At 40.7% G+C, this 15,525-nt stretch overlaps 1 protein-coding gene across 1 annotated transcript in view; it reads left to right on the top strand.

Moving 5' to 3' along the window:
* Nucleotides 1–15,525, top strand: part of LOC133636390 (collagen alpha-1(IX) chain-like) — a 71,707-nt gene that overhangs the window by 48,255 nt on the left and 7,927 nt on the right. Inside the window, exons 8-30 of the mRNA XM_062030383.1 lie at nucleotides 2,412–2,429; nucleotides 2,617–2,706; nucleotides 4,934–4,969; nucleotides 8,566–8,637; nucleotides 8,721–8,765; nucleotides 8,832–8,867; nucleotides 8,944–8,967; nucleotides 9,040–9,093; nucleotides 9,266–9,337; nucleotides 9,767–9,805; nucleotides 9,883–9,939; nucleotides 12,090–12,143; nucleotides 12,209–12,262; nucleotides 12,328–12,381; nucleotides 12,444–12,497; nucleotides 12,968–13,021; nucleotides 13,085–13,138; nucleotides 13,203–13,256; nucleotides 13,416–13,469; nucleotides 13,614–13,658; nucleotides 13,750–13,803; nucleotides 13,860–13,913; nucleotides 15,366–15,419. Coding sequence (XP_061886367.1) covers nucleotides 2,412–2,429; nucleotides 2,617–2,706; nucleotides 4,934–4,969; nucleotides 8,566–8,637; nucleotides 8,721–8,765; nucleotides 8,832–8,867; nucleotides 8,944–8,967; nucleotides 9,040–9,093; nucleotides 9,266–9,337; nucleotides 9,767–9,805; nucleotides 9,883–9,939; nucleotides 12,090–12,143; nucleotides 12,209–12,262; nucleotides 12,328–12,381; nucleotides 12,444–12,497; nucleotides 12,968–13,021; nucleotides 13,085–13,138; nucleotides 13,203–13,256; nucleotides 13,416–13,469; nucleotides 13,614–13,658; nucleotides 13,750–13,803; nucleotides 13,860–13,913; nucleotides 15,366–15,419 — 1,182 coding nt within the window. The remainder of the gene's footprint in view (nucleotides 1–2,411; nucleotides 2,430–2,616; nucleotides 2,707–4,933; nucleotides 4,970–8,565; nucleotides 8,638–8,720; nucleotides 8,766–8,831; nucleotides 8,868–8,943; nucleotides 8,968–9,039; nucleotides 9,094–9,265; nucleotides 9,338–9,766; nucleotides 9,806–9,882; nucleotides 9,940–12,089; nucleotides 12,144–12,208; nucleotides 12,263–12,327; nucleotides 12,382–12,443; nucleotides 12,498–12,967; nucleotides 13,022–13,084; nucleotides 13,139–13,202; nucleotides 13,257–13,415; nucleotides 13,470–13,613; nucleotides 13,659–13,749; nucleotides 13,804–13,859; nucleotides 13,914–15,365; nucleotides 15,420–15,525) is intronic.

Raw genomic sequence — 15,525 nt, 5'->3', positions numbered from 1 at the left:
GACAGGAACAGGACCCAACAAAGCAACCAAGAGAGACAACTTCATCCTAGGCTGCCCACTGGCTCTCAGCAAATATTCAGTTTGCGTGGATCAACGACAATGTGTCCAGGTAGACCGAAGTGTCCGATGAGTGAAGCGCGTCCATCCCGAAGCTCGCTCCGCATTGTCTCCAGTCTCTCCACGTGGAGGAAACCAGCAGCTGGTGCAAACGTGGCCAAAAGGCTCCCCTGGAGTGCATCCAAAAGTTGACAATAAAGCACCGAGAGGCAGCGCAAGCAAAGGCCATGAAAACAAGAAGGAAACATCCAGAACACAAAGGAGGAAAGCACAGAGCTCCTGCAACCAGCAGCCGCTGCAGCCAGCAGCCACTGCAACCAGCAGCCGCTACAACCAGCAGCCACTACAACCAGCAGCCACTGCAGCCAGCAGCCACAACAACCAGCAGCCACTACAACCAGCAGCCACAACAACCAGCAGCCACTACAACCAGCAGCCACTACAACCAGCAGCCACAACAACCAGCAGCCACTACAACCAGCAGCCACTACAACCAGCAGCCACTACAACCAGCAGCCACTACAACCAGCAGCCACAACAACCAGCAGCCACTACAACCAGCAGCCACTACAACCAGCAGCCACTACAACCAGCAGCCACTACAACCAGCAGCCACAACAACCAGCAGCCACTACAACCAGCAGCCACTACAACCAGCAGCCACTACAACCAGCAGCCGCTACAACCAGCAGCCACAACAACCAGCAGTTGCTACAACCAGCAGTTGCTACAACCAGCAGCCACAACAACCAGCAGCCACTACAACCAGCAGCCACAACAACCAGCAGCCACTACAACCAGCAGCCACTACAACCAGCAGCCACTACAACCAGCAGTTGCTACAACCAGCAGTTGCTACAACCAGCAGTTGCTACAACCAGCAGCCACTGCAGCCACTACAACCAGCAGCCACTGCAGCCAGCAGCCACTACAACCAGCAGCCACTACAACCAGCAGCCACAACAACCAGCAGCCACTACAACCAGCAGCCACTACAACCAGCAGCCACTACAACCAGCAGCCACTACAACCAGCAGCCACAACAACCAGCAGCCACTACAACCAGCAGCCACTGCAGCCAGCAGCTACTTAAAGTTAAAGTACCAATGATTGTCACACACACGAGGTGTGGCGAAATTATTCTCTGCATTTGACCCATCACCCTTGATCACCCCCTGGGAGGTGAGGGGAGCAGTGAGCAGCAGCGGTGGCAGCGCCCGGGAATCTTTTTGGTGATTTAACCCCCAATTCCAACCCTTGATGCTGAGTGCCAAGCAGGGAGGTAATGGCTCCCATTTTTATAGTTTTTGGTGTGGGAAAAAAGTAGGGACTTATATTGTGGAATGTACGGTACTTTATGTGCAAATGGCTTAACAAATGTGGCTAACATCTCATCAGGTTCTTGATAAGATCAACTTTAACATTTGCCAAGTGTTGATCCACTCTTGCTTCAATTTGCTCGGCTTCTGTGAACACAGTGGCTACACTTAACTTCATGTTTGGACTTCATGAATTATTGTGGAAAAACAATTACTGACCACTCCACTTCAACTTAAAGACAGCATAACTCCATTCCAGATGGTTAATAATAAATAGGTAAGTGTTTTTCATACCTGCCATTGTTCTCTGTTTGACTCATTTCATTTGATCAAACCCTTTTTCACATTCCACACTACTAAATAATACAATGATGTATATGATGTATTCTAGCTGATATGGTTTCAAAGGTGAGAAAGTTGTGAAAAGTTAGCAATAGAGTATAAAAGTGACATATTGTAACCTTATGGTAAAAGCCTTAATTTTCCATGATGGATTTTTTTAGTAATAAAAAGCTATTTTTACAACAAGTTTTTGAACAGCATGCCTGCCATGTTTGACAAATATTGCACTTCACTTTCCATCCTAGCGTGCATGTTAGGAGCAAACAAGACCAGTGGTTGACCGGGGTGGACTTGCTGGATGCTGCAGGCTAACATGCTAAGACTGGGAGAGTTAGCATGGGAGTGGGCTGTTAGCATGGGAGTGGGTGTTAGCATGGGAGTGGGCTGTTAGCATGGGAGTGGGTGTTAGCATGGGAGTGGGCTGTTAGCATGGGAGGGGGCTGTTAGCATGGGAGGGGGCTATTAGCATGGGAGTGGGCTGTTAGCATGGGAGGGGGCTGTTAGCATGGGAGGGGGCTATTAGCATGGGAGTGGGCTATTAGCATGGGAGTGGGCTGTTAGCATGGGAGGGGGCTGTTAGCATGGGAGTGGTGTTGAAGGCACAGCATGAGGCCAACTCTCTCAGCAGGTGTGCTTGTGGTGACTACTTTCACTAACGCTAACATTGTGTTCTCATTTCTCTGACTCCTTCAGATGTATGCCAATGCTGAGGTATTTATCTCTTTACCTACTCTTTTTTTTTTTTAGCTAACAATCCGCTTGAATTGCTTTGTTGCCTCATTTGCTTAATTCGATATCTAATTCAGGTGTGGTGGCTTTGCTTTGACAATAAATGTACTATATTGTGTCACATGGAAATGAACTTATTTCCACTACTGACTGTCCCTTTCTTTCGCAGCCTGACAAATCAGTCCAAGGTCCCCCTGGAGCCCCCGGCCCTGAGGGTCCTCAGGGCTTCGCAGGAGAAAACGGCAGCGATGGCAGAGATGTAAGCGTGTTTATTAACCACCTGGAGGGCCGCCAAAAAAACTATGTGATTTTACAGCTGTGGTGTGTATGACCCAGTTGTAATACCCTTTTCCACCACTTGTGGCAGTAATGACACTATCAAACACACAGAAGAAGTCTGGAGCTAAAGTCACAGAAAAGGTTCTTAAGTGCAAAAATTATGACTAAAGTGGTGAAGCTGTATTTTCATTTACACTTGTATTCTATTGACAGTTTAGTTAAGAAACATCTGTATTGATAATATTTATTTTGGCACTTAGAATTGTGTATAAATCTATTTTTTGTCAGTTATTTGAGTCTCTTCTCATGCAGTATATTTGGTTAGTATTTATTTTTCTTCCCAGCCTGACCTAAGTCTAAGGTTTATTTGTTAAAGAAATAATAATAATCACATGCTCTCATGTCATTTGACAAAGTTTAACCTGTTAAACTGTAAGTAGGCTACATATAATTATTGAATACGATTAAAATCAAGGGTAAGATTACTAATTCAGTGTTCAAATTTGAGTGGGCTCTGTTTATTTAAAGGCCTACTGAAATGATTTTTTAAAATTTAAACGGGAATAGCAGATCCATTCTATGTGTCATACTTGATCATTTCGCGATATTGCCATATTTTTGCTGAAAGGATTTAGTAGAGAAAATCGACGATAAAGTTCGCAACTTTTGCTCGCTGATAAAAAAAAGCCTTGCCTGTACCAGAAGTAGCGTGACGTCACAGGAGCTAGTATTCCTCACAATTCCCCATTGTTTACAATGGAGCGAGAGATTCGGAGCGACAAAGCGACGATTACCCCATTAATTTGAGCGAGGATGAAAGATTCGTAGATGAGGAACGTTACAGTGAATGACTAGAGAGGCAGTGATGGACGTATCTTTTTTCGCTCTGACTGTAACTTAGGTACAAGCTGGCTCATTGGATTCCACACCCTCTCCTTTTTCTATTGTGGATCACGGATTTGTATTTTAAACCACCTGGGATACTATATCCTCTTGAAAATGAGAGTCGAGCACGCGAAATGGACATTTAAAGTGACTTTTATCTCCACGACAATACATCGGTGACACACTTAGCTACTGAGCTAACGTGATAGCATCGTTCTCAAATGAAGATAGAAACAAAAAAAAATAAACCCCTGACTGGAAGGATAGACAGAAGATCAACAATACTATTAAACCATGTACATGTAACTACACGGCTAAAAATTCTCAGCCTGGTAAGGCTTAACAATGCTGTTGCTAACGACGCTAAGGCTAATTTAGCAACTTAGCAACCGGACCTCACAGAACTATGATAAAAACATTAGCGCTCCACCTACGCCAGCCAGCCCTCATCTTCCCATCCACAGCCGTGCTCACCTGCGTTCCAGCGATCAACGGCGCGACGAAGGACTTCATCCGTGGGTTTGGCGGCAAGCATCGGCTAGGCGTAGTAAGTAGTCCTTGTTGTGTTGCTGTAAGTATTGTACTTAGCCGCTAAGACACCGATCGATCCCACCTACAACGTTCGTCTTTGCAGCCTCCATTGTCCATTAAACAAATTGCAAAAGATTCACCAACACAGATGTCCAGAATACTGTGGAATTTTGTCGAAGAAAATAAGAGGTTTTTGTATCGGGTCGATGGGATACAACCACTTCCGTGGATTTTGTGACATCACGCGCATAAATCATATCCAAAGGAGTTTTTCAACCGGAAGTGTGGCGGGAATTTTAAAATGTCACTTTATAAGTTAACCCGGCCGTATTGGCATGTGTTGCAATGTTAAGATTTCATCATTGATATATAAACTATCAGACTGCGTGGTCGGTAGTAGTGGCTTTCAGTAGGTCTTTAAGAAACAATTGTTATAGTTAAACATCATTAATTTCATTTCCTCAGAATTTACTATAGCACTGCAATATTGTATGTAGATTTCTATTATTTTTACAACTCCCTTATTTTGCAGTATATTAGCTTCTGTAATCAGCCTGACATTAATCTTTGTGATGAACACGTGTTTACATATCATTTAATGAGGTTGTAAGTAGGTCTAATTATTGACTATGATTAAAATCAAGAGTAAGTCAGTGTTGAGAGGGCTCCGGGCACGGCTGTCTGTAGTGGATAAATTGGGCCCTGAGGCCAAAACGGTTTAGAACCCCTATAAACCTAACCTATATTTCAAGTCTTATTCATTTCCATTGACTGTTGTATTTCCTCTGTAGGGTCTTCCCGGGTCTCCTGGCACCCCAGGTACTTCTGTAAGTATGAAATAAATAAACACAAAAATAGGCACGTCCTTCCACCTCTCAGCCCTAAACCTTGGTCGTTTGACGTGGGATCAGAATAGTCCCCCTCAGAAGGCTAAGCGGTGCATCAGTTGTTCAACCATGCCAGCGTCAAGTGTGGTGATGGCGGGCTCTGACTATGATATATTGCAGTAATAGTCCATGAAACTCACCACAATGCCTGCTGGGGGAACTGCAGCACCGATTCAGGGAACTTGACCCTGACCCTGACCCTGGTCCAATTAGAACATAGTAGGCAGGGGGAGGAGGCTGTGGAAACCAAAAGGAGAAGAATGCAGATTTAATCATTATATCATTGTGCAAAAGTTCATTCATGTCAGCAATTCAACTTCAAATGTGAAGCTAATAGTTGATATAAATAATTAAGTTAAGTTAAAGTACCAATGATAGTCACACAAACACACTAGCTGTGATGAAATTATTCTCTGCATTTGAGCCATCACCCTTGATCACCCCCTGGGAGGTGAGGGGAGCAGTGAGCAACAGCGATGGCCGTGCCCGGGAATCATTTTGGTGATTTAACCCCCAATTCCAAGCCTTGATGCTGAGTGCCAAGCAGGGAGGTAATGGCTCCCATTTTCATAGTCTTTGGTATAACTCGGCCGGGGTTTGAACTCACGATCTACCCATCTCAGGGCGACACTCTAACCACTAGGCCACTGAGATAATGAATTGCAAAGTGAGATATGTCAAGTTTTTAATATTTTGATAATCATGGTTTACAGTTTTTGAAATGTTCTGAGATTTTCATAAGCTGTAAGCAATAATCATCAAAACGATATCAGAAGAAGTCTTGTGATATGGTGACTTGCATGTTATTTCATATATTACTTTCACTTGTATGCTGGAATAGACACATTTTGCACAACATCAAATTTTTTGGAGTTTCACCTGAATATATGGACACACTTTTCAATTGGCCAGAGAAGCGTGGACTTCACCTTTGAGTAATTCTAATAACAGCGTGGACCAGGAAGGACTTACAGCGTGTTGGACATAGGCATGATGGCAACATAGGTGGGTTCCACTAGAAAGGATCTTGAATTAGCTTGTTTGATCCACTAAAGGTTTGCACTAATGAAATGCACATTTAATCGTTTAGCGCTCACATTGTGATTATTCACACCTGAAAGTGTTTTGCGTCTATATTTAGCACGTCTGAAATGTGCGAAGTTCTGCATAAACGACAAGGAGGAGATCTTTGCAATAAGACATACAATGGAGAGAATCTTCCATGCTGGTGTCTGCAATCTTTTCTCTCAGAAATAAAACAAATTAGACACACCTGTCCAGCAATTCCGCCTTTGTGCTGGTGAATGACTTAAAAGGAACTGCTCTTTTTTGCCTATCATTCACAATCCTTATGGTAAGACGAGCAAATATTTTTTTATACATTCTAAATATTAAATAAATGCGATCAAAAGTCAGCTAACAATGGAGTCAATGAGACTTGCTCTATTCCGCCTATAAAGCGCTCTAAAAACCTCCAAACACCTCCATTAAGGTTTTATATACACGCTGTAAGTATATATGTCATGTAGTAACATTCATAATATCATGTAATATATACATGATGTAAGTATATACAGTATGTCATGTAGTAACATTCATAATAACATGTAATATATACATGATGTAAGTATATATGTAATGCAGTAACATTCATAATAACATGTAATATATACATGATGTAAGTATATATGTAATGCAGTAACATTCATAATAACATGTAATATATACATGATGTAAGTATATATGTCATGTAGTAACATTCATAAAAACATGTAATATATACATGATGTAAGTATACATGTCATGTAGTAACATTCATAATAACATGTAATATATACATGATGTAAGTATATATGTCATGTAGTAACATTCATAATAACATGTAATATATACATGATGTAAGTATATATGTAATGCAGTAACATTCATAATAACATGTAATATATACATGATGTAAGTATATATGTCATGTAGTAACATGCATAATAACATGTAATATATACATGATGTAAGTATATATGTCATGTAGTAACATTCATAAAAACATGTAATATATACATGATGTAAGTATATATGTCATGTAGTAACATTCATAATAACATGTAATATATACATGATGTAAGTATATATGTAATGCAGTAACATTCATAATAACATGTAATATATACATGATGTAAGTATATAAAGTATGTCATGTAGTAACATGCATAATAACATGTAATATACAGTATACATGATGTAAGAATATATGTCTTAGTAGATCACCACAACATGCTCACTAACAGTACACTATTGAGTACTTATTTGGCCCTAAATGTACAGTATTGCTATACTAACTAATAGGGGTGTGAATCTTCCGACATTTAATCATTTGATGCGATTCTAATTCCTGGGGATGATTTCATTCAGAATCAATTCTTGAAATGTATTGTTTTGTATAATAATTATAATGAAACTCTTTCAAAACAGGTTACAGGTTAGAAAAGCTCCTTCTGGTTGCGTGGAGATGGCCTAATAAAAAAAAATATATATATTTAGATATGTATATATATATTTTTTTAAATAGATTTTTGTCATATATGAATTGATTTTGGAATCGGGATGAATAATCGTGATTCGTATATGAAACAATGTTTTTTCTAGCATCCCTTCTATCTATTGTTGTGGTACTATACTGGGGCGGTATGGCGTAGTGGGTAGAGCAGCCGTGCCAGAAACCTGAGGGTTGCAGGTTCGCTCCCCGCCTCTGGACATCCAAATCGCTGCCGTTGTGTCCTTGGGCAGGACACTTCATCCTTGCCCCCGGTGCCGCTCACACTGGTGAATGAATGATAGGTGGTGGTCGGAGGGGCCGTAGGCGCAAATTGCAGCCACGCTTCTGTCAGTCTACCCCAGGGCAGCTGTGGCTACAAATGTAGCTTACCACCACCAGGTGTGAATGAATTGTGGGTTCCCACTTCTCTGTGAGCGCTTTGAGTATTTAGCAATAGAAAAGCGTGATATAAAATCTAATCCATTATTTTTATTATTACTATAAATTAATCAATTCATAATTTTCCAAAAGCGATTAAAATTTAAATTTTGATAAAAATCTGTTTTTAAAAATAATTTTTTTGCCATCTCCATTCAACCAGGCAGAGCTTTTCTAACTTGGAACTTGTTTTGAAAAAGTTTCATTACAATTATTATACCAAATAATACATGGCGAAAACTGGTTTGAATAAAAATTCTTGTTGAATCAAGAATCAATTCTGAATTGAATCATCACCCCAGGAATCAGGATTGGATGAAATGGTTAAGATTCACACTCCTACTTTAAACATGGCAGAGCCTTGCATTGACATTTGATACAAAATGAGAATAATGAGGAAGTTGGAGCCCTCAAACCAAAGGTGTCTCCAAAGAACAATTGCTTTAAAGAGCCTGCAATAGTAACTAGTCATATCTCTAGCCTTCAAGCAGCAGAGAATTGGAAAAGATTGATGTTGGCTGTCTCTACCTTTGCCAGGAAGATAAATCTGTTATCTGCTTGTCAGGGCAGCAAAGGCGAGCAGGGGGAAATTGGACTTCCTGGGCATCGAGGTCTACCAGGTCTTCCAGGATCTGCTGTAAGCAACAGCCTTTATTACAATCTGCTCTTTATGACCATCTAATGCACCATGTGGACTTCACCAGTCTTTGTGGTCTGCAGGGTTCTCCTGGTCCCATGGGTCCAAGAGGAGCAGTGGGCGAGAGAGTAAGACACTTGGATTATTGACAAAGTCGTGTTGTAGGCACTAACCTTTCTGCCTTATTCTCTTAGGGACTTCCTGGTTTTCCTGGGCCTGCGGGTCCTCAAGTGAGTGGACAACTTTCTTTGAGAGCAGCACGAGAAGTGGAGTGACTCAAAGGTCTTTAATGTTGTGTCTTGACAGGGCCCAGCGAGTGAAGGACCTGCTGTACGTGTCCCCACTGCACTGTTGGAGCTTCTTAACACCGTCTGGGGCTGACACTGCGTCTCTTTCCTACAGGGACCACCAGGGAAACCAGGGATTCCAGGAGATGAAGGAAACATCGGACCTGAGGTGAGATTTGAAATGAAAAATCACCATTTTAGATACTAGTCATAGATATGCTTGACGCTGTGATACTTCAGAAATATATTCATTATCAGTCCCTGTATCGTCACACTATCAATATCACGGAAGTATTGTATCCTGAGTTACTGTGCGGCTCAAACTTGTCTGGCATTTGCAGGGCTCACCTGGACCCAGAGGAGAGAATGGAAACCCAGGACCTCCTGGGCCTCCTGGTCCTCCGGGTCCATTGGTAAGAAGATCCAGATCAGACCTTTTAGGGAGTGTTCAGCTGTAAGTAGTACCGTACTGACCCAAATATAAGACGCTATTGTTACCTTTTATAGTCCGGTGATGAAAACATGCAAACCAGCACTTCTGCCTTGAGTGAGTCTGAGCTTTTCTTGCTATCACTCTCACATCATGACCTGCAGTGAACTGACTTGTTTAACAATAAGTGTCACCAAACAACCCCTGGCAGCTGTTATTAAAGTGATATTTAAAAAAAAGATGAGTTGTCTTATATTCGGGTCAATACACAAAGGGCCTTTTCTTGTGGAATGATTGCTTCATTGAAGCTTATAACCTCGGTTGCGATGCTTCCGGCTTCTCTTTGCCATCTGAATCTCTTTCTGGTGTGGGATCTGCGTAGCAAAAACATCTAAAGCTCCTGTATTTGTAGGGGCCGCCTGGTGCTGCTGGTGAGGGGAGTGGGGAAGCTGTGAGTGTTGTTCTGCATGCATGACTGAGATCTCTGCTGTATTTATTACACTATGTATGTTTAATACATACTTCTAGTGCCCTGCAGCCTGCCCTGCTGGACCTCAAGGCCTTGCCGGACTACCAGGCATGAAGGTGAGCTCCTGATTGAGCAATAAAATACAGGCCCCCCCCAGGAATTGGCAATGTTGTGACCGCACCGAAAGCTGGGTTGCAATCACGTGACCTCGAGTCCCACGTGGCTGCTGTTTATTTACCTGAATCAGTGCAGATTTGGGAGTATTTTGAAAGGTTTAAAGGCAAATGTATAACCGATCATGAAAACAATATTTCAAATGGGATGGAGTGGATTTTTACACTCTTAAGAATGTTCTTTTTTTTTTTTTTAAAGGTTTAAACCATTTATCATCACCAAGACGTTACTGCTCGCTACGACCTCACTTCATTAGACACTATGTATTTAGAGAAGAAAAAATTGGAGGCACATCATGTCTTTACATCTGAATGGTCCACAAATTAAACATTAATCATGAAAGACAAAGTGGATGCATTCAACCATCGCTAAGTTACATATTTGATTGACATAACGAGTGTCGTGCAGCTGTGATCGTGACGCTAATGAGAGAAAGGATACATTTGTTTGCAGTTGATTTCCTGCTACAAATATTAATCTTGTCTATAATTCATGTCTGCAGTTGTTTTGATGGTGTAAAGTTGATATTTTGTCTCATTATTTAGCAATAGATGTCCCTGTTGTTCAGCAATGTTTGTTAGCGATATCAAGATGCTGTTGAGATGTATTCATCTACTTTATTAATACTATTAAGGATATTTTCTTGATGCTAACAAATATCACCAAATATGCTATAATGTGGAACAAAGCACTTGTCTCTCCTGCACAACAACTAAGCTTTTAGTTTCTGTTATGAAAATGGACAACGGAAATACTGTGGATTGGACAAACAATCACAATATTTATTACATGACGTTAGTTTAGTTGCATAAGCAGGTCTTCTAGTTATATTTAGGCATAGCAACCACAAAAGAACACAAACTAATGCCATCTGTTGTCCTTTCTAAACGTTTAGTTCTGCTGTCAAACACTACTAATATAGTAGAGAATGAACTCCATTGCACCATAGAAAGTTTCTCAAACAAATCAAATGTTCACACAAACATTTTACAAAGTGATCACTGCAGACACGAGCATGGTCCGATTGTATTCCATAATATAGATGGATAGATAGATGGATACATAGATAGACGGATAGATGGATGGATAGATAGATAGATAGTACTTAATTGATTCCTTCAGGAGAGTTCCCTCAGGAAAATTAAAATGTGATGAAAGTGATATTTTTATAAGCCAATTCCTCATATGCAACCTAGCTATTCAAGCAAAGTCAACCAATGACTGCAAATTTTCACTTATCTAATTTCTTTCTTAGCGGTGCTTTAAACACACACGTCAACTGTCTAATCAATACTAATGTTTGTATCTTGTGTGAACAAAGCAGGAACAACAACGTGTAACAATCTATCAACTACTGATCAAACAATTGTACCCACGTAGCCTAGACCTGTTCCTGTCTACACCACTAAGCCTTCAGGGTAATGTAGTACATTAACATTTACTTCCTAGTAGACATGTATTTATTTATTTAACATTTATTAATCCAGGGTAAGACAATTAAGAACATATTTTCATTTGCAATGCTGACCTAGCAAATAAGCAGTATTTACATGTTAGAGATGTTTGAAGTGTGATGATAGTCTCTCATTTACCAACAAACATTAGCGCTATAGATCACTCTCAACAGTTGACAAATGCTCTTAACGTGTTTAAGATGGAAGAGTAAAACATACACGAAGAACGTCTGCAACGTGCGGACAATAAGGAAGTCTTTGGTGGTGTTTCTTTTTACAATTAAAATTATTACTATTATTAGTTATAATGAATAAAATCAGTCCAGTGATTTGACAATGAGGTCTGAGTATGTGCTTGTACTGCCATCTAGTGTCTACTTTTAGGGCTGTTGTATAAAAGGAGTAAAACATCAATAAAGTATTTGTTTTACAATTTTTGTTGAAATCTTGTACTTTGAGGTTACAAGGAACACTTAAAACGATGACAAATTCATTAAATCTCAAGTTGATTCAATGTCTTAAACATCAAAACTTTTGCTGCAATTTTCTGAAAAAGCTTCTGCAATTGGAGACATTTGAGGTGGCAAAATCTTGGAAGGTGTGTAAAATCTGAACTAAATATGGGATTGTTGTCTCAGGGACACATAGGTTTGGCAGGTGACAATGGTCAAGACGGCACACCTGGAGAAAAGGTAAAAATCAAGTTGTGAAACTAACTTGGAATGTGATCATGTGACTTGTTGAATCCTCTCCACAGGGAGAGAGTGGACCTCAGGGTCCTCAGGGTCTGCCAGGTCGCATGGGAGACGACGTAGGCTATTTTGCTATCCTCACAATATGTAGATATGATCTATAACTACCAAATATGTCTATCAGGGACAACGAGGGCCTATTGGATTTCCTGGTACACCAGGAGAGAAAGGAGACATAGTAAGTACCTATCTAGCCTGCTTGCATTTACAAAGTTAAAGCTTGTGTTCCATGTGTCCTAGGGTCCTCCTGGTTTCAATGGCAACCCAGGACCCACAGGCCCACCTGGAGCTCCAGTAAGCAGCTTTTTATGAGCAAACAAATCATGTCTGGCCTTCAGTCCATCACAACTAGACTTTGGCCTCTGATCTAAGTAGATGTCATCAGTTCATGATCATAGACTTAGATTGTTCACATCTCGCCTTAGACTTAGATTGTTCACATCTCGTCTTAGACTTAGATTGTTCACATCTAGTCTTAGACTTAGATTGTTCACATCTCGTCTTAGACTTAGATTGTTCACATCTCGTCTTAGACTTAGATTGTTCACATCTCGTCTTAGACTTAGATTGTTCACATCTCGTCTTCGACTTAGATTAGTCCGATAGATTCCGCACGAGTGATGAAACCAAATTAGATGAGAGGCCCATGTCTTCCTAGACAACCAAACAGTTTAGTCGTGATGGACTGAAGGTCCTGAGTGTACCAGAACCTGAATGAATGAGAAGATCCATAGAAATGTTTCCAAGTGACTATGTGTCACCAGGGTGTGGAGGGACTGCGCGGCCGTCAAGGTTTGGAGGGACCAAAAGGTGATGAAGTGAGTATTCCACATTTCAAACAATGATAAAGTATGAAGTATTGATTGATTGATGGTCACTAGGGAGCAATAGGGCCTCAAGGAGCAGCCGGTCCTCAAGGAGAAAAGGGAGAAGTTGTAAGTATTGGATGGTTTCTACTTTCTGCCAAAACATCTTTGATGTGTTTGTGTTTGATGACAGGGAGACGCAGGCAAAGATGGCATGGATGGCATTCCTGGGGAGGATGGTGCCAAGGTCACACAATCATACAAGTTATTATACTAGTATTACTAGTGATACTAATAAGTAATATTACTAGTTATTATACTAGTCAATCATTATTTGTCACCCAAACATGAAGTGATATAGTGACTCTTGAGAATACAGTGATCATTCTGCCGCATCACTCAACAGGGAGAGTCTGGTACGGTCGGAGCAGTCGGTGTCCGGGGGATTGTGGGTATTCCTGTAAGTCAACTTCATGTTTATGGCCAGAAAATGAAACTTTTACACTATTTATGCCAGGAAACAGCATTGAATTAGAGCAGCTTCATAAAATGTTGACTTTGCATATATATTTCCAAATATATAAAGTATGTGTTTTGGCTACAGGGGCTTCCTGGCAAGCAGGGAGTGGTAGGCCCTCCTGGTGAAAAGGTATCATTTGAATGAAAAATATCTTTCTCCTAAAGCTGCATGACCAAAATAATCCTTTAAACTCATGATATATTTGATTTATATCATCTAGGGTGACATTGGTGCTGAGGGAGCAGTCGGACCAATTGGGTTTCCGGGCAAAACTGTAAGGTAGTTTGTTTATTCATGTATAAACATCAACTAGAAGTCTGTTTTAAACAGGGGGAGGCTGGCACACCTGGAGAAGATGGAATAGCAGGAGAGAAAGGTTCAACAGTATGTACCAACTCATATTGATCCAAATATTTTTAGGTATTATTTAAATTTCATGTGTTTGGGGTCTAGAGATTATACAGGACGTCCCCTCAGTCTAACATACCACTTCCATTTCATACGATGGTCGTACAAAATCACATTTTAGTGTGAGTCCTAACTTACACCTAAATGAATAAAATAAATGAACACCTCATTACTGGTAGTGAAGTGAATTATATTTACATGGCTCTTTTCTCTAGTAACTCAAGGCGCTCCACATAGTGAAAGTAATGATCCAAGTTACATTTAAAGCAGTGTGGGTGGCACTGGGAGCAGGTGGGTCAAGTATCTTGCCCAAGGACACAACGGCAGGGACTAGAATAGCGGAAGCGGGATCGAACCTGCAACACCATGCCGCCCCCAGGTAGTGGTCACTGTTGATGTTGTAGGAGCAGATCCATTCAAATGGAAACCATCTTAATGATGGTCGCAGCGTTTGAGTGCTTGAACTGGAGCCTATCCCAGCTGCACTCGGGCACATTTCACTTCATGTTTTACCAGGGGTGTAACAACATCAACTTATCAGCTTTACTTCACAAACTATTGTGCCCACACAGCCTTGCCAAAAAAACTAATTACCACTACACTTCAACTTAAAGACAGCACAAGTCTGTGATAAGCTCAGTGTGTTTCATAGTTCTCTGACTCATTTCACTTGATCAACATTCCACACTACAAAATTAAAGTATGTATGATTCTTGCCGATATCGTATTGTGCCAATATTGGCTCCAATATTAAAGTAAAACAGTTGTATTGGAACTCGGGCTGTGGATCTTTCCGCACCACATCATTTAATTGGATTCTTGCAGAAAACGATTCAGAATCGATTCTCAATTCAAAATCAATACTTTTCTAACAACATTGGGTGCCAGTTCTATGATTTACTTCATGCTGCCATAAAATAAATGAACAGCTCTGATCAATGTCCATACTATTTTAAAGAAAACTGGTTTTGTTTAGAAAAAAATCTACCTAGACATTTTTTAAAGTGGCTGGACAGGACAGATCAAAACTAATAATTTTAAAAATATCTAATTAATAAATCTATTCCCACCCCTAATTGGAACCCCCTAACTTTCACTTTCCTTTTACAAAGTGTGCCATTGTATTTTTCGCCTACGTATTCTTGTGCCACACAAACAATTTATGGCGGTGTGTACACAACCGTGACACGTGAGAACACAAGGACCGCTTTCTGCGAGTCAGAGCTTTTCTTCTTGTCACTCACACAGACACACAACAGTGACCGAAAACAAGGAGCACCAAAAGACAATCAATAAAATACAATAGGATTTCACTTGTTTTTAAAACACGGTAAAAGGATAGGAGAGTCCTTCTATTCAGTAGTTTAGTCTTATTTAATATTATTTTGAACAATTCAAATGTTTTGTTGATTCACATTATATTTTTAGGGTGAAAGTGGGAAACAAGGGCCAGTGGGTCCTGCTGGTCCCCCAGGAATAGAGGTGAGATATTTCTACAGTGGTTCTGGGCCACATTCCTGTCTGAAGCATTAAGAGTGGGACTAGCCAAGGCTAGCCGCAATGTGCTCAAACAACCACCAGAGGGCAT

This window comes from Entelurus aequoreus, linkage group LG20 (assembly GCF_033978785.1).
Source record: "Entelurus aequoreus isolate RoL-2023_Sb linkage group LG20, RoL_Eaeq_v1.1, whole genome shotgun sequence".
In the NCBI taxonomy this organism is placed as follows: Eukaryota; Metazoa; Chordata; class Actinopteri; order Syngnathiformes; family Syngnathidae; genus Entelurus; species Entelurus aequoreus.
The sequence above is the reverse complement of the archived record's forward strand: the minus strand, read 5'-3'. Positions and strand labels throughout refer to the sequence as shown.